This window comes from Silene latifolia, chromosome 5 (assembly GCF_048544455.1).
Source record: "Silene latifolia isolate original U9 population chromosome 5, ASM4854445v1, whole genome shotgun sequence".
Taxonomy (NCBI): domain Eukaryota; kingdom Viridiplantae; phylum Streptophyta; class Magnoliopsida; order Caryophyllales; family Caryophyllaceae; genus Silene; species Silene latifolia.
The window spans coordinates 55,951,807-55,976,303 of record NC_133530.1 but is presented as its reverse complement, the minus strand read 5'-3'; the positions used below and the strand labels follow the sequence as shown (position 1 = coordinate 55,976,303).

Here is a 24,497-nt window from a genome sequence, read left to right as displayed (position 1 = left end):
GTCTCTTTGATAAGGCAGGTCTCTTTGTTAGAGTTATAAATTTTTTGGCGCCTTTGTTCTACCTTTTCAAAGAGAGCAGTTGTTATGGTACAACCGTCCTAGTTGTTAATTTCAAAGAGAACGGATTTTACAAGTAACCGTTCTCTTTGATCCTGTCATTTTTTTTAAATATTTCTGCTTTTATCGTAACCCTACACACGATTGAATCGTATAGCTCATAAGAATTAAACCTGTTACAATTCAGAAACTCCAATAACTTTTACGCAACAAAAATCTTCAAATAATTTGAACCATTAGGACAAAACATTAGAAAAAACATACAAAGTTGTTTCATGTTGTTACAAGTACCAAAGATACGCTATCATGTGCAAAACATGAATAAAATCCTTTAATCCTCATCACTTCGCATCCGAGTGCAAATAAATCGAACATCAAAAAACTGTAATCATCATCTTTAATCACCATTGCTTTTAGGCTTTAATCCGAGTTTGAATTCAGCCCAAATATTCCGCACCTGTAATTGCTTATGTGGAACCGAACATAAACACTACCTCACTAAACTTGGTGTTCTATTCCTCCTTAATTTTTCTAGAGTATCTACAATGTGTTTTCTGTAAAAGGTAAGGGTACTATCTCGAAAAGTAAAAATTTGAGGGGTAAATATAGAAAATCCCAAGAGTTTATTTATACATTTCGGGATAAGCTGCAATATATAAGTTATTGAAAAAAATATCAAATGCAAATTAGTAGTATATATGAAATTTATTTAGAACAGAATAAGCATAATTTTAAACAAAAACAATGTACTTACAACTTTAATTTCAATCCATTCACATTCTGTTCATCTTGTGTTATGTGCTTATACAAGTCTGCTTGTGCTCGTGTTCTCTGTATTGCTCCCATCTCGTCGTATAGCCACTCACTGACTAAGGTGCATTTCCCACCTTTTCCATAAATTTCCTGCCTTCTGAAGACAACAATCATGACACTGAAAGTGCCCTACATAAATGACCAAATTAAATGAAGTTATCAAATTTTACTATGATATTAATTTACAAGAAATTATAAAAGTTACACAAGCTTCATTTACAAAAAGAAACTAAAATATCATTGTGAAACTATCATAAACTATCATGTACAGGAGATGTACACAACCAAAGGAGAAACACTCAAAGCTCTTCCGCGATCAAAGGTCGAGCTGAACGGTCTACAACCTGCCAAAAATACAAGAACATTGCGATTTTTTTGCTAGCATCACCATCCTCGAGTCTATATGAGTATATCCAAGTTCAACATGACCAGGGTCATTGGCCAGATGTGAGTATCCAACACAAAAGTACCAATTACCAGGTCTAACCATGTTTTTTTTTTCCGATAAAATGTGAGAAATAAATTAAAGAAAGAGGGAATATGCACTTTATGGGAATCGAACTTGGGACCATTGATGAGAAACTTTGAAATTAAGGTACTAAGTGAGTGACTAATTTGTGGTAGAAATAATCTTTGAAATGCCACATCATTGTTTTGTTTGATTAAACGAGCATAAAAATCCCACAATATTTAGTGAGTTGCAATTGAAACTGGACAGCTGCAAATACATGGCACATTTAATTACTTGTAAACAAATCATCATAGATTTAAATATTAGACATGTCATATGATTTGAATAACATACCACCGCTACAAAACTAATGTTATCTTGGTCACTCATTAGTGGGTTATTGTTGAGTACCATACTACCATATAACCTAGTTAAAATTCATATGGTGAAGTAGCTTAGTATAATACAATTCAGAATCTTGGCTCTACTCCGGTTAAAATTCAATAATATAGAGTAGAAGGAACGAACCTATTCAGTGAAAGTGCTTTGTCTGAAGGCAGTGTTTCCAGATCCAATATGTCACCTCTGGTAAAGAAATTCACACCTTCCTTTGACACAACAATGATACTAGTCACAATACTATTAGCTTTATTAGCTCAGATGACGCAAAGAACATCTGTATATACATAAATAAGATCAAATACATGGTTATTATCAAATTAGCAGTTGTTATCCAAATTCCCAGGGGAAACTTATGATTTTTGATGTTCGGAAACTACTTCAAATCAACCTGTCTTTATATTGTCAAATTTTTCAAATTCTTCAGAAACTGCCTGATAGCTTCAATTCTGGCACTCAACATTTATATTATAGGGCTGTTCTAAATTCAGCAGTAGCAGCTTGGCTATTAGAATTAGAACAACGGATTTGTGGCTGTTTTGTTGGGGATTTATCAGTGAAATAACAATGAACAAAATGATAACTAAATGTATAACTTTAGAGGTTTAGAAATCAGGTGTAAACAACTAAACACCAACAAACTCAAAAACATCTACTATTAAATCAGACTATAGCGATATATTGAAGGAGTAAAATAATAAGAAGCTCTTTAATCTACACTACATAAATTAAATAGAAGTTCATCATTGAGCATTTCACTGTATAGGATTATGCATCAATTTAGTCTCAAAATGATTTGGGTCAACTTAACTCATCACCAAAATTTAACAATTTATATAACCACCAAAATTTTAACGAATAGAATGTCGATTTTAGTATTGTCTTAAAGCAATAAACTATCGATTTTTCAGTGTGTCTAAAGTAGTTGCAGGAGCAAGTGATATATTATAGTTGTCTAACTCTAAGGGTTCCACCACAATTTGGGTGGATTAACTTGAAAGGGAGTCTTATGTGGCTTCACTTACCCTTACATTCAAGGTAAGTACGTTATGTAACATACTGCTACCACCATGTACTGTCATAAGGAAGGGAATTGTATATTTCGTAGAGCTGTCAAACCAACCCGCTCAGGAGTATATACCTGAATATTACCTAAAATCCGAATTCATCTATTCTACTTGAGTTTTCATGTCTGAATTGACACATATCCGTAAACATCTTGCTAGTAATAAACCTGAATTATACCCGAACCTGACAGTGACCAACCCCAAATAGACCTACATGAATGCAAAGAGACTTGATGAGAGGGCACTGACTTACTTGACTTATACGAACTAAAATGATCCGGCTACTAGTTCTAACTATGTAGGATTCGTGGTGAAAGTAGAAAATTACTCGGTTTAACATTGCGAGTGTATATTAGAAGATATTGGAAAATCATGAATCAAGTCAATCAACCCCAATTGAGAGTCCTTCGTCTCACATTAGGCCTGTTAACCCATTATTGATTTTGTGGAAATACGAAGTATTAACTTTGTTACATTGTTCATATCTCAACCAATTAACATTGGGCGACAGTGCGGTACAAACACAAACATATTCAACATAAGAAGACAATTATTGATCAATTACAAAACATTAGTCCAAATTTTGATTTTCATCATATAACCCCTACCCCTTCTTTCCATTCAATTCGATACATTTTTCTTTTTAGGTCAATTCGATTAATTCTATACCGTCACAATATTCAGTCCACCAATTAATTATCGCATTAAAGAGTTAAGAAATAGGGTCTTACCAGTAGAATCAGCAGGAAGAAGGATCGGCGACGACGAAGGCGTGCATAACCCGGAGTACGAGCGACCAGGGACAACCAAGGGACGACAAAACGAGTATAGGGAAATTACACCGTGCAAGGGGGAAACCAAACCGTGCTATGGCGGAAATGACAACGGAGGCGGTGACAAGCAGCGACAAAGTAGAAGAGTCGGCGAGGGTGGGTTATTAGGGTGCGTTGGTGATTCGTAGTGGTGAAAGCGATGAAAAAAATAGAAGGGTAAACACAAAACGACAAGTCAGGGATAGTCTTTAGGATTTAAATGAGAACGGGTGATAATATAAACCGTGCTCTTTGCTTTTTCAAAGAGAACGGTTCTCGATATTAACCGTTCTATTTGATTTTTTAGGACGGTTGGTCAAACCTAACCGTGCTCTTTGTTAATGTACAAGCACGGTTCAAACAAACAACCGTTCTCTATTGGAATTCTATATGCGCGCCCAAACTAAAAATAAAAAAGAGACCGGTTCCGCTTGCAACCGTTCTTTAAGTGGCGTTCTCAAAGCCTTAAATTGTAGTAATGATTCTAACCCCTTAACTTACATTTTACTTATTGTATTGCATTTTTGTCAATTTTGGATTTGTATTTTTATGCCTTAATCAAGATTTTCATTTCGAGAGAGAGTGAGGGAGGGACTTAAATGTTTATTGATGTGTAGTGTTTTGACATAGTGTGGGGATAGCAATTGCATAGGCTATCCAAGCCTTCGTAGTGCCCCCACAATGAAGACCAAGGGAATGAAGAGTAAATAACATGGGTTATGAAATACCCACGGGTGGAACTGAATCCGTGAGGTACAGGGATAATCCGAGCGGCCCGACAAGAATCCGCTCGTCCTGAAGAAAATCCGAGCGTCCTGGGAGAGCCGGAGAACAAAATTTTTGGTCTAACTAAAGATCCGAGCATCTCCATATAGAATCCGCTTGTCTCAGTCAAGAAGCTCATCTCACAGAGGATCCGCTCGTCCTACTGCTGGTAAAATTTGGGATTTCTCCCTGACAAGGAATCCGAGCGTCCTCAAGGAAATCTGCTCGTCTCCCTTCAGAAAGACGCTCGTCTTCATCAGAACACGCTCGTCTCAGCATGGTCTTATTTTCTTAAACAAGCTGAAACAGAATCCGAGCGTCCCGACCCAGATCCGCTCGTCTCCCCTGTGCAATTCAAATATAACTGGATTAAAACCCCACCTTTCCCAATTCATTTTACTCATTCAAAACATAAACACATCTCCAAAACCTCCAAAACCCACAATCCCTCCATCCACCAAAATCAATTTTCTCAACCAAATTCACCCAAATAAATTCCAAACTCCCTCAAAACTCAAACAAATCACTCCTTTATCAACAACAAGCAATTAAAACACCAAAATTCTCAAGGTTTGAATCGATTTTCTAGGATACAAGGCAAAATTCAAAAAAATCCTAAATCGATTTGGGTATTATTGAAACTTGAGGAATTCAAGCAAATTTTTGGGTGTTACTACATACAAGGAGAAGATGGCTAGGACAAAAGGTGGAAACAAGACACTTCCAAAGAAGAATCTCTCAAAAAGGCAACAAGCTCTACTAGCTTCAAAGGCTTTGGTGGTTCAAAGTGCAAGGATAGAAATTGAAGAGACTACTCCTCCTATGGTGGAAACTACTACTTCTACTCCGGTTGTTTAATAACTAGATGATTATTCGGAGGTAATTTTCACATCCGATGCTCATAGGAAGAAATTTGTATCCCTTGCTAAGAAATCTATTTTACCCACCAAGTTTATATGTCAAGAGACCTTGACCAAATTGGGTGTCTTTGAATAAACCAAGTATTTCTTCGAGTCCATGGGATTGCTTATTTTGTTTAATATGCAAGAGTTGACTTACTCATCCCTCACCTTGGAGTTTTGAAGCTCATTGAAAATTACGAAGGTGGAGACTCGAACAAACATTGAATTCCGCCTCGAGAATGTTGATAGGAAAATGTCTTTTGGCGAGTTTGGTAAAGTTTTTGGCCTTAGAAATGACTCGGACTATGTGAAGAAACCCTTAACCAAATATGATCCCGTTCCCTTATGGAAGGCTATTACCGGGAGAAAGTTTACATATTACCATGATTGTCGTTCCCTTTATGTCCATCATCCGGGCATAAGGGTATGGCATAAGGTTGTTGGGCATACTTTGATTGCTAGAAAGGGAACAAACCACTTCACCGAACTTGATTTTATTTATCTCGAGTCAACCTTGAATATTGGTAGAGAGTTCACCACAAGGTACAACATTATTCAACTTTTAATTGAGAGGTGGCTCAATATCGATCATGGCAAGGAAGGTACGGCCTTTATTGTTAATGGAGGATTGGTAACTTATTTGGCAAAACACTTCAACCGAAACTTCAACAAGAATGACACCTATAAACCGGTTAAGGGAGGTCATATCATTGATCTAGCCACCATGGTTCAAAAATTCAAATGGCTCAAGAATGACACTCTTGACAACAAATTTGGGTGGTTAACAAAAGATGTCAAATCCTTCACTTTACCGAACAAAATTTGCCGATTAAATGTCCATAGGCCAAACTACCTTCTCCCACTCTCCGAGGAAGCCGAGTACATTATACAACACCAAAGGGAGGATATTGCCGAGCCCTCCTCCTCTATTATCACTCCACCCTACTCATTCACCTACCATGAGTTTCAACCCGAAAATGTTAAGGCGGGGAATAATTACTTGACTCTTTTGATGCAACAAATGCACAAGCAAGCCTATGAGGATAGAGTCGATGCTTATAGAGCACAATATCCGCCTCTCTTACATCTAGCTAGGCAAGGACTTCTTGACCCATCTTGTCCTTTGCCTAGTTGGGCGGATAGGGAAGTCTTCTTTCCTAGTGCTTTTAGGGGTGTTAGCTTGGGTGAAGAGGAGGTTGTTGTTGAGAGTGGTGGAAAAGAAGGTGAAGGAAATGAAGAAAATGAAGAAGGTGAAGAAGAAGATGGTAGTGAGGAAGAAGAAGGAAGTTCAAGTGCAAGTGATGGTAACTCCGGATCTATGAAGGTTGATGAAGATTCTAGTGGAGAAGTTGGTGATGATGATGGAGATGATAGTGATGACGCCATGAGCGAAGATTGAGGACTAACAAGCTCTTGGGAGGATGCCACAATACTTTGTGAGTCTCCTACACCTCCTTTAAGGTTTGTTTATTTCTCTTGTTTTTCATATAATTTTTATCTTGATCATGATTTTGTGTCCTATCATCATTTAGAGGACTCACACCTCGGTCCCATTGAGGTGTTTCTTTTATTGTTCCCACATTCAAAATCCAAAATGACAATTGTAGTTTCATGCATAGCATCCTTATGCATGAACTCCCCCAATTTTTGACATTAGAAATAGTGTCTATTTTGGTTTGGGGAAGTTTATGCATATGCATTGGGAGCTAATCTAAATTATGCTCTCCAACCAAAACAAAAACTCATGCATCATATAGTTTCGTTTAGTTGCATCACTTGTTTATATGTCATATAATTTGCATTTAGTTTAGAAATCATGCATTTCATATAAATTGCATAATTTCCTATCGTATTGGCCATTGAAGACAATGCCCATACTAGTGTGGGGATGGCAAATTCTAACATGACTTTTTAAAACAAAAATGATAAAATTTGAAAAATACAAAAACATGTCTTTTTATTTCATAAAATCATAAAACCATAAAAAATTGAAAAATTCAAAAACCCAAAAACATGTTCTTTTCCTTTATAGTGTAGTCTTGTATATATTGTGTTTGTTCATCCTTTTTCACATTGATCGACTACGCCACATCCGAGACATGAGGATATAGAAGACCGCATGGTATGATCTTTCCAATCTCCTTTTTCCTCTTTATGTTAATGACTATGTGACTTTATTTTGATTGATGCGGTATAAACAATGTGAATTTAGGATTGCATTTAGACTATTTGGCATACTAGTTGATAGATTCATATGCATTAAGTTGTATAAATGTTAGTTGTATCATGGCATATAGTTGCATTTAGGAAATTTTTTGTGAAACCATCTATTTTGGAAGCTTGATAAGTGTATATAAGGCCCTTGTAGATACTTTTTCTTCTTAAAACTTTGTTAGAATACTTATAAAACACCCTAGGATGTGTCATGCTAGTATCCTTTGACCCATGGATTAAGGCCTAGTCAAGAGTACCTTGTGGTGTGATAACTTCTTGGCTACCGTTTATTCCAAGGTGACCCTTGAAACCATGCAACCATCCATCATCCATATTCTACCACATTTTTGTCATCAAAGGGAATGGACACAAAAATTGTTCAAAATATGAGTTCAAGAATTGAATTGAAAGTCAAAAAGTTTGCAATTGCATCAAAATAAAAGAGGAGTAACAAAAATGAAAACTCCTATGCTTCAAAAATAAGAACCCTCACTACAAATGGGGTACTTTGAAAATGTTCAAAGGAAATGCAAGAAAAAGTTGAAATTGTCAAGTGTTGAAAATGCCAAACATCAAAAGAAATGGCAAAGAAATATTCTCAAAATGTCAAATGCCACAAATTGGGGGGAAAAACAACAACAAAGCAAACTCCCACATGAAACTCAAATACTATTGATCCCTTTTTCATCGTATCCACTTTTGTGCATGGTAGAGAGGGGACGACCCTTCTTCTTGTCTAGGCAAGAAGGGGAATTCCGCGATCCTCCAGTGTTTCTAACACCATAGGGAGTCTACTCTTGATGAAAGCATTTAACAATTGAGTCAAAGGTACCCTAGCTTGACACAACTTGGAGGTGATTTATTGGTATCCTTCTAGGCTTAGTAGTTTGAAGAAACCGTATCTATAATGGAATGTGTACCCTTAGATTGCTTCTCTTGTAGATAATTTTCGCCACTTAGATAAGGAAAGTGGCTATTCATTTTTGTAGATGCATCCATTACTTGTTTTGTGTGCTTTAATGCTTGGATATGTCGCCATTTCGGCAAGCCCCACCTTGCCTTGCAAGAAGGCATCCTACCTCATGGTTGTCTTGTTGTGAGTTGAAGGGGCGGAGTGAGACCCGCTAATTGTCTCACATCGGCTATATTAGTAGGTTAGTTTGAATAAGGGTCCTAATTTTTGTCACCTGTTCACTCGGGACGAGCAAAGATTCGGTTTGGGGATATTTGATGTGACTCATATTTGAGCATATTTAGTCCCCGAATTAGCCTCGTTCCTATGCTTTTTAGTGCATAATTGGGTTATTTACTATCCTTAGCTTCCCATTTTGCATATTCTTTGAGGTTTTGTTAACTTGGTAGGAGAGGAGTATAAACCTTGCATATTCATGGCAAAATGGAGCTAAATTGATCGAATTCAATGACCAAGCATCAAAGGAAAGACGGTACTAGAAGGCCTATGTAGATAATAAAGTAGATTGGGCAATGATGAAAGGATCCTTGCATCCTCAAAAAGATCCCCGAGGATTGATGAGGAAAGAAGAAAAGAGAAGTGCCTGACCCAGGATCCGAGCGGCTCCCTGCCAATCCCAGCGTCTCCTTGCCCACCAATCCGAGCGTCCCGATGCCAAGACGCTCGTCTTGAAGCCAAGCAATCCGAGCGTCTCTCCCCTGATCCGCTCGGATTCCCTTGCAGACTCCACCGTGTCTACTGCCTAGACACTCGGGACGAGCATATTCTCTAGGGACTAGCAAAACGGAGATGAGCATCTCCTTGGAGAGGAGCACTTCCTCAACTTTTCTTAAGGGTCTTAATTGTCATTTAAGCCCTTAGTAACCCTAATTCTTGTACCTAATCTTTAGTATAAATACCCCATTGTACTACTTAGATTATAATCAAGTCTTAATACTCTTTTATCTCATCTTAATACTCTCTTAATCTTGTAATCAACTATTAATTTAGCATTAATACAAATCTCATTTCTTAATCTTTCCTTAATTTCTCTATTGTTCATCATTTATTTTGGGTAATTAGAAGATTATTTGGGTTTATTTGGAGGATTGACAACCTTCCATCAATCATCAAGTACTTCTATTATTCTTTGCTTTATTATTTGGAATCATCTTTATAGGTATAATTCTCTCTTAATCCCTTTTTAATTATTGTTAATCATCTTCATTTGTTCATCATGTTTTGCCTTGCTAGTATGATTGACAACCTTGTTAGCATGTTAAACTTGATAATGAGTGAGTAGTTTCCTTAACTAGGGTTAATGGGGAATTAGGGGAAACCAACATGGGGATTGATTCATGCTTAATCTAATATGTTTTCATAATTAATTTGCTTGCTTGTTGTGATTTCAACTTATGCACATGTTATGTTTGATGAAATGCGAGCCTATGAATCCTTGCATTTTTTACCCATCACTTACCTTTTCAATGAGACTTGTAAGACATAAACCAACTCGAGTCTCATTAGACCATACATATAGTTGGATAGGGAGGATTAAGTCGACTTGTAGGTGTTGTACAATCTAATCGATTCGGCTCCGGGACCCAAACCTTCTTAGGGATTGTAAGATATACACTAACTCGATCCCATCACAACAATAAGTGCTTGCATCTAGTAGAAAATATGTTTGTATAATCAAATCCCATGAATCCCCTATGAACCCATGACACCCTAGTGCTTTTAATCAGTTGTTTACATCTCATTTTAATCATCTTGCTTGTTTTCCTTACTTTATTTACATTGTTGATTAGTTTAGTTGATCTCCTATCTCAACCCAAATTGTGACACCCTTAGACACAACCATTTGCAATCGAAAATCCTACATCAATACCCGTCCCTTGGGATCCGGCCTTTACTTACCTCTTTACTAAGAGTAGAGTAGTTTGTGAAGTTATAAATATTGTTTTGGTCAAGCTAAATTTTGACGACAAGTAACAAAACCGACGAACCAGTGCACGGAGCAAAATCATTTTAAATTTGCACGGGTTCTACAAACGTAAATGAATTTGACTAAATGAAAAATAGGTTTAACAATTTGCACTGGTATGCAACTATTTAGGGAGATTCACTTTTACTAATTTTGTTTTTTTTATCTGAATACTTTTATTTGATATGTAAGTCGGGTTTTTTTGAATTCCCCGACTAACAAGACAAAGTATTGACTCAAATTTAACTACCAAGAAAATATATCATTCTGTAATAACTACCTAGTCAATTGACCCTAATGCATTATTTACTTTAATTGCAAATGTAAATTGTAACTCAAAACAAAAAAAAAATTTAATTATGACTTTAGAACTCAAATAATATTACAATTATAATTTAAATTTGTTGAACTAAAAGTAAAAACATTTATTACTTTATTTTAAAATTTTCTTTTTAAGATAATTAACTTTAAAAGGAGATAATTAACTATTATATATTACTTTTCGGTATTAATTGTCGGGTGGTTAATTTTATTTGATAATCAACTTTGTAAAGAGATAATTAACAAAAAGTAAAAATATTTATTATTATATATTACTCGTTGGTATTAATTGTCGGGCAGTTAATTTTATTAAGAGAGAGGATATTGAGCTTTTATGTTTATATGATTGTATCGAATATAATCTATAATATACGAGTAATCTGTGAATTGTTTTTCTAATTTTTAGAATATAAGATAAATATAGACAAAGCTTTCGTATACAAATTGTATACTTTTTTTATCAATATATCTTGATAAAACATTATTCAGTCAGAACTTTGTGCATTTTTTGTAAAAATCTTCATTCATTATTTAGATTTTACAAATAAAATGCATGAGTAGATCCGTGTAATTTTTGCACGGGTTTAAAGCTAGTAAAAGGTAAACAAATGACCGAAACGGAGGGAGTATAAAAAATAAAAACAAAATATTGAAGACAAAACAACAATAATAACAAAAATCGTGGGAAAAGACTAATAAATGTAACAATATTCATAGAAAAATATTAATAATTTGTGATAAAGTTTAGTAAATTGTGGTCATAAACATAACATACGTTTAGCGATATATTTGGCAATATACCTATTGATTAATAAAAGTTTTTTTTCTTACGAGTCTTTTTTTTTTCCTCAAGGCCCAATCCGATCGCGAATCCGGGTTTAGAAAACACCATCAACGTAAAAATATAGCTAGTCCCGTGAATTTCACGGTTAATAGAACTAGTGCTTTAAAGAAAATGATCATACATTGTATTTTTTAAAAGGGGCCCTAATCTACACTTTTGCCTAGGGCCCCAAAAACCTCACGGCCGGGCCTGAAAATTTCATCAGTTTATTGAATAAATTTACAAAATAAAACGCAGAATTAAGAGAAGGGAAAATATCAATTGAAATTCCTAGGAAATGAAAAATTCAAAGCGAAGAAAAGAGAATTTTAAAGCCTGCCTGCCTAGCAGTCTTTCCATGGTCTTCTGTTGTTGTACAAGACTAATCTTATGATAAGTCATGCCCAAATTAAAATAAACACAATCACAAAATTTAACTTTAGACGGACACTATCCATCTAGAGTTATAGACGGGTCAAATATATAGGCTACCCAATTCAGAAAAGTGAGATAATGAGAGCAAAATAAAAATCGATAACAACAAGTTGGTTCAAATATCATACTGCATACCAAGTCAGCATGATCAATGTATATTCAAAGTTAAAACAATTAGTTTGAAGATGTTGAATTTTAATATTAGCATTTGGAATTTTGAAACGCAAATTTCAAACCTGGTAATTCCTTGTTGGTGTTCGTCAGACTGCACTGCTTGACTAGAAGAAGGAGATAAAGAGGGACGGACAAAGACGACGAGATCGCAGAGGATGGTGTCGATAGTCGATGATGTAGGAATTTACGGTCTTTTTTGGGCTTATAGCTTCTTTCTAACTTCTCCAAATAGACCCGTTTAGAGAGGATTTGTTCACAAAATCACAATTCACAATTCGCAATTCATGTGACAACTCACAAGTCACAACTCAAGCAGGTCAATGGGATCGGGTCGGTCGATTCAATTCGGTTTCAAGTTGATGTTTCTAAGAATTCACGCTGAATCAGGTCATTTATTTTGAGTGTATTGTTTTTAAGTTGACGGTCAGTTTGTGATAATATCCATTCAGATGGAGTTGAATAGAGTCAGATTAACTCAGGTTTTGGGTAATATCCGGGTCCTCAATTCAGGTGCGAATTGGGTTCGGGCCAAGTTATACGTATCAGATTATATGATACGATTAACATGTAACGAAATACTACTAGTGAAAAGGTTAAAAAGAAAGTTGAGAACTGATGATGGCTTTAACTCAAGTAAATATAATTTTGATGAATATAGCTTTGAAGGAGACTTTGACAATAATGTTGAGGTAAACATGTACATGAAATTAGCATTTTTGTTACTCTATTTGTTTATTATTATTATTATTATTATTTTGCCAGAAGTATTAAAAAGGAAAACTACCATCGCTATTGAATTGCAATTGCAAATGACAACTTCAATCAATTTAGTGGTTGGGGGTTTGGTTTGTATAGAAAGATTTAAGATGACTGAATTCAAATGAAGGGTAGTTTAGGCATTACGATTAAGCTTAGGTCATTAAAATGTATAGGAGACGATAAATAACAAAATAATGTCAATGAACTGTAAAATAGGTGTACTTGAAAGTTGCTAATTACTTTAAAAATTAAGAAGTTGTTAGTAAAGTTGGACAAATTGGTGGTTATTTATAAACTTTTAAATATATATATATATATATATATATATATATATATATATATATATATATATATATATATATATATATATAGGGTCGGGATCCGATGAGAACCACCACTATAATGAGAACTATGAGAACCTCTCACATCCATTAGATGTCAAAGAAATAAAGGGCTGACATTAACTAATCTAACTCACACCCCCTCAAATCCCGTCATTTTACTTGTTCTCACTTTTCTTTCTTTCTCTTACTTCAAAGCTCACAAAAAAAAAATTCCTCTGTTCGTGCATCAATTTCGTGTTACTAGTAATCTTTCCTTTCCTCCCTTTCAATCACATTCTCGGCATTGTGAATTCAACCTCGTTATGCTTTCTTCCTCAGTGGACGTTGTGGATTCGACGAGGTAAAGGCTTGAAATTGATTTTTATTTTTGTGAAATTAGGGTTTAGATTTTTATGTCTTTTCAATTTTTCGATTCATCAATTAAATTTAGTCGAATTAGTCGAAATTAGGGTTCATATTCATCAATTAAATCCGTTTTTGTTTTTAATTGATGATAATTAGGGTTTTTATTCATCAATTTAGATGATGGTAACTCATTTTCACTTATTGTTGATTTTTTTTTCCCCTTTTTCAGGGTCGATCTGAATTCTGATGGTAATATTTGTTACATGTAGGAATGGAGTTTTGGGCGAGATGGGCACATAGAGTTCTTTGACCTGCGTCTTTCCTATTAGCAACTGTGTTCTTAGAAGATGTGTATCCCTTTCAACCTTACAGGCTTATAGGTAAACATAAGCGTCCTTACAATATACACGGCTAAATGATGCACTTAATTCTAAGGTACTCACTCCTGCATGGAGTCTAATTCAGGAATAGCCTGTCTTACGACCACCCTATAGTTGCCCTTAAGACTTTTTACGAGACCAAACTAATTGTCTCATACCGTATCCCATCTTTTGTCCGACTGCCCCCTTCTTAATGTAAGACATAATTAGCTCCATACTCCATCAGTCTCATTAGCTTATTCACCTTTTTATACTTTATGAGGAGTTTAATCAAAGCAAAAAATGATTAGGATGGGAGTACAACAAATGATTAGGAGCAAGGACGGAGGAGTATAAATTAGCGGTGTTCAACAGATACCACCACATAATCTATTCTTTAATCTATCTATCTATCAAATCATCCACAACAATCCAACAGATAAAATTAGCATTTCAATGGAATGAAGTAGGAGTAGTTGAAATCAAGAGGGGCCTTCCATATTTAAAGTACTTACTATGTTGTGTGCATGGTTACAGTCTCATCACAAACCAGGAGAAGGATCGTTCGAGCTAAACGATGTATTTGCAATAATAAATGCAGTCCCAACAATAGCCCTTCTCAATTATGGTTTCTTCCACAAGGGTCTTGTTCCTGGTCTCTGTTTTGGTGTTGTAAGTCCCCTTACTCTTAACTACCTGTACATGTATTTGTGATCCAGACTTTTTAAATGAGACAGTCTCATAATCGTGTTAATTATTCAAGTTCAGCTTGTCACAAATTTAATCTGAGGCTCATGTGATATACTAGGGATCTTTAGAACACGGACTTGGAACAACAGTTTAGAATGGCCTATATGTTTGTGCACGACGGTCTTGTTCACAAGCGATTTCCTGTCGGCTCTATTGCCGATGTCCCTTAGTTTAGAAAAGTTGTCGCTGCTCATCAAGTAATTAGCCGCTTAAACTTTTTAGTTAAATAAATGTCTTCAACAATTTTAACACATAGTTGATATTGCGGACCTCGTTTCCGACCGAATAAGAGGGAGTCAAGATATGCATCCTTACCTTGTCAACATAACTGACTAACTGCATTTGATTTTTGGTGTTATGACTGAAAACATTTTAGTGTTTATAATTGAAGCTATACAATGGAATTAGAAGATTCGAATGTTATAATTGTGACTTCTATGATGTTACTAGGCACGTCACATTTGAGAATATGGAGAAATGGTGGAAGAAACTGCGTTATCACACAGGGAGTAGTATCATGATTATGCTTGTCTGGAACAAGGCACATTTGCGTCACTTGCCTGCTCATGCTCATCTGTTATGAGTGGGCATGAAATTTTCATAAGCTTTTCTTGTTAGTTGGTCGTATTCGTTTTTAATTGCTCACATATGTTCATTAAGAATGATTTAATGAAACATTAACATGAATTTATACTAACTTTAATATTGTCATTACCGTTTCTACATTATGGATACTTACATTTTACTTATTTCGAAAGTCAATTAGCTCAAATGGCAGAGCATTGTGCAATGCACAAGATGTGGGTTCAATTCCCACATTGGCTAGGAAATACCATGTTCCTTTTACATTTACATCGAGATCGCCAAAGATCGGAATCTATGGTCATATTTTTTTTGTACATAAGCTAATTTTTATGCCTTTTTGATCACTACAAAGCTAACACATTCCCTCATCGGCGTTCTTGCTGCACGCGGAGTCTAATTATGGCATGCTCGTCTTTTCCCAAGTATGATTATGCCATGCTTAATCTCAGTTGTACTGTACCGCTTGCATCTCGACAAGTTGCAATCATGGGATTTGTTATTTAATAGGCTATATGGGATTCGAACCCATATCTTTGTGCAAAATTAGCACTTCGCTCTACCATTGAGCTAATAGCCTTTAATATACGTTAAACAAAGATAAAATGAGGGCTATACATAACATAATTGCTCCAAAGAGAGAAATGAAAAAACATATTAGTATATTACATAAACCAATTAGAAGACACAGCTTCCTTTTGTTGTTGTTAGGTTGCACATGGTAAAACTTCCTAGTACTTTGCTTTTGTTACGAGGGCTTGCTCGACGCGGAACAACTATAAGAGTAATTAGTATGATAATATACCCAACTGATGCAACTGAAGAACTTTTTAATGCCTATACATAGTCTAATTATACACATAAATAAAACCTTATTTGATGCACGTACAAGTTTACTTCATGCACATGTAGCCTTATTTCATGCACATATAATCTTATTTCATGCACATATAACAGTTATTTCATGCATATACACGGTTGTTTAATGCACATATATTATTTTTTCATGCACCTACAAAACTACTTCATGCATTGATAAGTCTATTGCACCGCCAAACCCTTATCATTATTATTGGGACAAACGATGGAGGACGGGTATCCTAAATTTAGGACGGGAAGCAAGACCACAAGTCACCCTAGAGGGAAAGAGTGAACCCTTTCATGCATTGATAAGTCTATTGCACCGCCAAACCCTTATCATTATATGTCTTAAAATGTAGCGGTCCGCCTAATCCAACCCTAAACCCTTTCCCTAATTTTCATTCGAAGGTCAGCAAGACCGAAAGATAACACTAAAGGGGAAGAATGAACCCTTTTTAGATGACGAGATTAAAGTTAAGGGAATAATGTCCTAAAATTTAGGACAGGAAAGGGTTTAACTTAAAATTAATGTCCTTAACCACAGTAATTAATATCATAATATAACCAACCGACGCAACTGAAGAACTTTTTAATGCACATAGAATCTTATTTCATGCACATAGAACCTTATTTCATGCATATAGAACCTTATTTCATACATGTACGTGGTTGTTTAATGCACATATATTGTTTTTTCATGCATCTACAAGGCTACTTCACTCATTGATAAGTCTATTGCACCCCAAACCCTAACCATTATTATTGGGACAAATAATGGGGGAATAGTGTCCTAAAATCAAGATAATGCCTTGACACCTTACCCGGATCCCTAAGCCATTTACAGTTGAATGTTGCTCAAAGAAGCATCTTATCAATTACGGGGAAGTAGTAATCGATTCTCATGCGGGTGTGACAATATGACTTACACGAATATCACAGATCATTTGTTGAGTATTGGTAGGGCTCTCTAGCCAAACAAGCTTTGTCCAAGGACCAATAACAAACAACAACTTCATCCAAGTTAGTAGCGTCCACACATCTACATAATTACCGACAATTGGATCAGTCAGATCAAATCAAGCCATAGCTGATACATGAGACTGGAGAGGAATGCAAAAATACTAACTTCACAACAACACCTTTCTTTGGGAGAACTCTTGACAATAATCGATCAGATCCGCCATAGATATCAACTCCAGCAACAATTTCTAGCTTAGAACACAGAAGAACGAAGCTAAGAACGTGACTGCATTACCACTACAAATAAAATTAAAACTATTATTCAAGATAAAATAGTAACTAGAGAACATGTATTCTCACAATTACCGCTAGATGCAACATACACAATTAGGTTCTTAATAGCATCGCAAATCGCCTAGTTAAGTTACGTAATTTACAAAGAACAATAACGAAACATTTAAGATTGTATTTTCTTTTCTTTTTAACTCACTTACTTGCAGGGTCCAACATAGTGCGGTAAATTCATTAGTAAATTTGCATCATAAATTAATGAGGGAAAAGAATACCAAAGGTCTACAAGGTGAGCAACAACAACAAGTGCTGCCATACAAGAGTGAAGCATAATGCTCGGACAAACAATAAGGGAAAGTAAAAGAGGAAGACACTAGCCAGAGATAATCAACCAATCAACAATAAAATGGACATTAAAACAAAAGTTGAGCAATAATAAGCAACAAATACTAGTAAATCTGGCAAATCAAATAGCAGAAAGAGCGATTCACTACATATTAGCTTTTCACTAAGACATGATCTCGTACTCCTGACAAAGACTCGATATCCTTTGCACAGTATCCCAATTTTATATTAGGCCAAGTTTCCCTCACCTTTTAGAGAACACTAGGATAGAAAAGTATAAGCACTTTTCAAGCCTATTTACTGAAATTGAAATTAACTCCGACAAAACATAATTGTTATTAAAAAAATTATACAACTAATAAAATACACTCATAAACTGTAACCTACTTACTGAAATTGCAAAATACCTACATAATTTGAGCATCACATGAAAATAGAACACAATGATTTACTAGATTTCTTTTGTTCGACTAGGTTATCGTCAAAGCGACAAAGACGGGTTTTTGCTTCAAATCAACAAGAATCAGCAGAACAGGTTACAGATGATAAAATTAGAGTTATTATTATGGAAACAAACCGGATTAACTTTGATAATAATTAATTAGCTTACAAAATTGAAAAACCTTACATGAATAAAGCATGATCAAGCCGAAAAATTCTTCAATTAAAGCGGAAAACAATAAGATCTTTGATAAAATTAATGAGCTATTGATTGTGATCTAGAGGAAAGTGATGAAAGAGGTAAAGTGATTAATTGTATGTTTTCTCTACATGATTGGGAAAAAAAGAGTGAAGGAAGTAAAGAGAAGTAAAGGGAGGAAGGGTCAGGGTCAGGGTCAAATGACGTAAGATAAGAAAACATCTAAATTGATCTCAAAAGTAAGAGGGTTAATCTAGGCCCTTCCGTTAGATTTAATCTAGTGGTTCTTAATAGGTTCTCATGGTTCTCATTATGTTGTAGGTTCTCACCGGATCCCAAATCTATATATATATATAACTAGTTTTTTTATCCGTGCAAATGCACGGGATTTCATAAGTATGCGATTCGCTTATTTATATCATATTTTATAGTTTTTATTTTTTTGGTGACGGGGGGTTTAAACCCCTCGGGCACATGCAATAGCCTGCAAACCACGTGTGCCATGTAAACTATCCCGTAGGATGACAGGTAACCGCAAACCCTTTCGTCATACAGGAAGTCAAACCCGAGACCTCGCAATTCCTGCCATTTCAGGTTTTGAAGCACTCCCGTGCTCCACTGCACTTAAGGCTCTTGGCTCATATTTTATAGTTTGTCATACGAAAGTAATCATTTTCTTCCAAACATGATTTTATCTTTTCTAGTTCATTTGTGGTTTCGAATTTTGTAGCCTAATGTCTTCTTTATTGAATGTGTTCATCTACCGTACATTTTATATGCAAAAATAATTAACAAACATAATGTCACCTTTAACTCCTTTATTAATCAGTAACATGTACATATTATTTTCATTCGAAAGTCCTATAGTTAAGAGAAATTCACTTTTGGGTTATCAAATTTTAGAAATTTCACTTTATTAACCCAAAGATAATTCTAACACTAGATTTTTGTGTCAAACTACCATACTCCGGCCACCAACACGTTGTAGATACTCGACATTATTATCTCACTTTTTCAAGCATAATACTATAGTTATGTAATTTATGTTTTATGTCCTACCTTGTAGAAAGAATGGAATGACATCTAATTGAACTAATGACAAACATCCAATAAATGCAAAAAGTTCATATTAGAAGTAAATAGTCATCGGCCCTAAAATTGTATTAAAGTCCAATGAACCTTAAAACAATGTGAAGAGTTGTTTCCGAAAGAGATAGATGACTCATATCGCAAAGAAACATTTACTTAAGCTAGAAGAGTACACCGATTGGTTTATACAAATACACCCATGATTCAACTTCGGAACAAAAACAACTACAAACCCTATGATATAAAATCAAAAATTTATTCCTTCTAGCAAAATTTAGATACAATGGTAAAATCGTCCACCTAAATGTCCTTATGGGCCTTCAGAAATTCAAAAAATGGTGGCTTATTGTTCTTTCCAGTTGTGGATACGTCACTCAGATTTCTTTATTTCTCTAAATACTACATTTGCAACCAAAATAAATGTTAAACATTTATACAATGAATACAAAAAAAAAAAAAGAGAATGAGTGCGATACATTAACTACCTATATGTCAAAACTTTAACCCAAAACATGTAATACGAGACAAAAGTTGCAACTTTTATTCATAAAACGATAAACAATATACCCCATATAGGAACTGAAGAAGACAGGCTGATGAGAACGTTAACGTTGATTTTCATCCTGCAAAACATGAGATAGTGTACAAATTTAGTCAATAGAGGTCACCCAAGCCTTACAAAAAAAATATTAAATTAAAATTTCTTTACACTAATAACCTAGAAATACAACTATTAAATAAGTCAATTTTAATGGTATCAAGTGCAACAGAAGAAGAAGAAGAAGAAGAAGAAGAAGAAAGTGGCACTAAAACAATTAGAAATAATACAAAACACCAAAAAAAATTAATGAAAGTAAACTACTCACAACAATGTAAGAAGAAATCATACTTCAATATAATAGTTCGATGGGAACTTAAATATATACTACTATGAAAGGAGTTATGGAAAATTGATTATTGATTTGAGAGTTGAAAATGTTGGAATTTGATTAGTTGATATTTATTATGGCACATAGGGATGTCATTGGGGCAGGGCGGTGGTGGATATAGGCTCCCCCGTACCCGTACCCACCAAGAAAAACTCGTACCCATCCTTGCCCCACCACCCGTGGCGGGTACAAGTTTTCAAAACCATCCCCGCCCCAACGGGTGGAAATTTAAAACTGTACCCGCCCCGCTTACCCATTAACCCGCTACACGATAATTTTATTCGATAAATTTTTTCGTAAAAGTTGGTTTAATCATTATTAATTTCCATTTTTTTTAATTTATCTTTATAATTTTATTTTTTCACCAAGTAAGTTAGTAAAAAACTTTATAAAATAGTTATTATTAACATTATATCTTAACTATAACTAAATAAGATTTATATAATTATGGTAATCCTACTAGTTTTTTTAATGATTTGCGGGTAGGCGGGAATTAGGTGGGTAAAATGCAAAATCAATCCCCGCTCCATGACCCATGGCGGGTACAATTTTCGTACCCGCACCCGCCCCACCACCCGCCAAAACTCTACCCCTCCCCGCCCCAACTGGGGCGGGTGTGGGGCGGTACCCACTTATACCCGCCCCGCTGACATCCCTAATGGCACATTACTCACTAATTATGTTTAGAGATGAAATTATTTGTCATTACTAAGAGGATAGGCGGAAAGACATAAAGAGAATATGGAGATGGAAGGTTTAAAAATAACATATAATAATAATATGATATTGCCTTATATAATTGTTGGATTAAAATAGTGGTTGAATATAACGTTCCACACTTTTATTTGTAAGAATATTATTATTCAGCTACAAAATTATTTTTAATTTTAAGTTTTTTATATCTTTTAAATAAATAAACGAATGTTTAATTTTAAGGGATACGATTTGTTGTACATGAAATGTCGTACTCTTAATTTTAAGAATATTATTAATTAAGCTACGTAATTAATTTTCTTTTTAAGTTTGTATACTTTAAATAAATATATGAATTTGTAAATTTTAAGCGTTATGATTTTTTGAGAGTTAAGTTTTATAATTATAGAAGAAAAAATAAACGATATTTCCAAATTCCCACCAACATTTTATCATATGAAAATAAACTTAAAAAATTGCATGATTAATTTAATTGATTTTGACTAAAATGTTCTTTTATAAAAATTTTAATTAAAATATTAGTTTTAGCTACAAATTATGAGGCTTGTATGTAAATTTGTAGATACGTCACTTTTAAAATTTTAAAACTTATCAAATATTTAATATACACAATTAATTAAAAATAATGATGATGATCGACCCTTTGATATTTTTAATTTGTATGTTTTAAAATATATAATGAGATTTTTTGTAAGCAGTTTTAGTTATTTTTTATTTATGTGGAAGAGTTATTTTAATAATTTATATGATTGCGAGGTGACATCACAATAGAGTACAAATGCAAAATGCTTTTCAATTATTTACTCAACATGCCTTTTTCTTTTCTTTTTTTTTTGAAGGGTAAACATACCTTTTAATATTATTGTATGTATAAATAAAATTGTAGATTAATTTACTTTAAGAATACAAAACCAAAATTTAATGTTTATTATGCACTAACTATATTTAATGCTCCAAATTTATTTAACTTTAACCTTAACTCTTTTTTTTCTTTTTCATAGAATTGATGATGACATGGTTTCATAAAATGCACATAAAAGGGAGATAGAGAAATTTTATGCTTTGTCTTGCCTTTTTATATTATTTATAGATGGATTATAAATCACAAAAAGTCTTAATAAATACTCGTATAATAGAAGATCGAGAAAATAATTACAGGGAAAAATGAAGAGCCACCATTTTTATGCTCTAAAATCTCATAGATGTGTCATTTGACTATCAATAACCTTTTTCCTTAACTTACCAACCACAATATCTTTAATCAAAGCTAATATTTGTGATTCACGTTGACAAAGCATTACTAACCAATTAGAATTTGGGAGCATTAAACATCTTTATCCCAAAAATTATTACATCAAAATTAAAGAAAACGTTTTTAATGTTGACGAGTTTCAAATCTAAAACAAGACTATCGTCCCTCAACTGTATAATATCAGCTATACTAGCTGACATCTATTACATTCAGATTAATTAATGAGAAACATAAACATTATACTCAATAACACTAGCACCACTAGCATCCATAAGTGTGACAGTCTTAGCTTTAGCATAACCAGTAGCAAACCTAAACACCCCACTACCACCAACAATACTCATTTCCCTAACTTTAAGCATAACCAAATTTCTTCCCAACACACTTAAAGTACTTCCCTTAAATGGTCCCTCAATAAACACATAATTCAACACCATTAGTAATCCACTATATTGTTGGTCAGCAACACCATACATTCCTTGAGCATAACCAATGACCTTTGACGTGTTACTTGGACCTTCGGTTAACGGATCGTCGATCATGACTAATGCACCGAACCCTGACGGGTCTTTATCCGTTGTTGAAGCCTGGGCTATGCGTAAGGCGGTCCGTTTTGGTCCGGCAACATAGTCGTGGAAGTAGAAGTGGAGATGGGTTAGGTTTTTGTGTGGTTTAATGCCCATCTCTTCTTCAGAAATGCTTCTTGAGAAAGCAGCATGGGTTAGAGTTGAGGTGTTGATGGTTAAGATGAGGAGTAATAAGATTGGTGTTACAGACATCATTGAGGTTGACATAGTATTTTGACAACCAATTTAGCAAGATTTTGGTTATATTAGTTGGTACTTGGCTTTGACATACTTTGGTTGTTTCATGTGGACTATATATAGTACACGTATGCTTATGTAGGCGTACATTTTGGTTTCTTTAGTGCTAGGCGAACTTGTCAAAGGGGTAAGACAATTAGGTTATACCGTGACTTTTATGTCGTTTCGGTTTAAAGAGCACGTAGCTAGTGGTGAAGTCAGAAATTGATTTTAACATGGATAAAAAATCTCAGCAGAGGCGAACGGGTAATGATATAAGAGGAATTTTAAAAATTCCGACCGCCAGTGGACAGTGGAAGGCAAGCTCCCCCGCTAGCCCCTCCCTAGATTGACCAACTGTACGTAACTAAAATGGATTACGGTCAAGTAATCGAGAGTTATGTGCGTAACACCAAATATGAGGCGGTTTTATGATAGTTGTATTAACTATTAAGAGACTTCACATATAAGAAATATGGATTAATTATTACTCCTACTATGTAGTTTTATTTTATTTTTGTTAGTTTTTACTACATTTTATATAATGTATGATACAATTATATCGTATTTGTCTCTGAAATATGTAATACTCCCTCTATGCCGGTTAATTGTTACTTATTCCATTATAAGGTGTTTTAGTCAATTATTTACCTCTATTTTATTAATAGTTTTGGTGGGTTACTTGATCCAGCACCCTTAATTTGGTTAATTTGTTGGGTATTTCTTGTTCACATACGGATTTTACTCTATCACATACGTCATTTACAATTTTAACCTTGTCATTTTTTCATCTCACATCCAGTTGATTTTTTTTTTCTCCCTTCATCCATCTCCCTAGTCCCACCCTTATCATTTTTTTCATCCCTTACTTTTAGAAAAAAAAAAGCAATACAACTAAAATTAATTAATTTAGTTAATTAATAATAAAAATAGAACTAATCAATAAATACAAAAAAAAAAATAAAAAAAACATGATGAGTCATAATTATATACATATTTATGCCTCCCCTTAAATGCTTTTGATACGATTTCGTGCTAGTTTATATCATTTACATGCCTTTTATGTTTGAATGTTGATACTTCCGCTTTTTGATGATTAATGCAGGAATGATGCATTTGAGGAGCAAAAGAATGAAATGGGCATCACGGAGTAGGCATGAAGGAACACACGAAGCACAGCACGAGAATCCATAAGAATGAAGGAAGAGAAGTTAAGAAGAAAATACGAAGAAAAGGGCTTGTGACACCCCCATACTCCAAGTGCCTTACCAGGACCACTCAGGTATGAAGATGTCACCATCT

General features: G+C 34.5%; 1 protein-coding gene and 1 long non-coding RNA gene across 4 annotated transcripts; both read right to left on the bottom strand.

The window, feature by feature from the left end:
- Positions 1-286: 286 nt before the first annotated feature.
- On the bottom strand, positions 287-3,793 carry LOC141657425 (uncharacterized). Of its 3 annotated transcripts, XR_012548757.1 has the most exons (4): positions 3,519-3,793; positions 1,850-2,997; positions 812-999; positions 287-514 (listed from the first exon to the last, which is right to left on the bottom strand). It is a non-coding gene; the product is annotated as an uncharacterized LOC141657425 (long non-coding RNA). The 3 variants fall into 3 exon arrangements; XR_012548756.1 differs by having other exon boundaries at positions 287-999; XR_012548758.1 differs by having other exon boundaries at positions 287-999; positions 1,850-1,929.
- Positions 3,794-22,396: 18,603 nt separating this feature from the next.
- LOC141657423 (dirigent protein 21-like) lies at positions 22,397-23,265 on the bottom strand. Its single transcript, XM_074464659.1, has one exon. The coding sequence runs from the start codon at positions 23,184-23,186 to the stop codon at positions 22,611-22,613; it is 576 nt and encodes a 191-aa protein (XP_074320760.1). The 5' UTR covers positions 23,187-23,265; the 3' UTR covers positions 22,397-22,610.
- Positions 23,266-24,497: the final 1,232 nt, after the last annotated feature.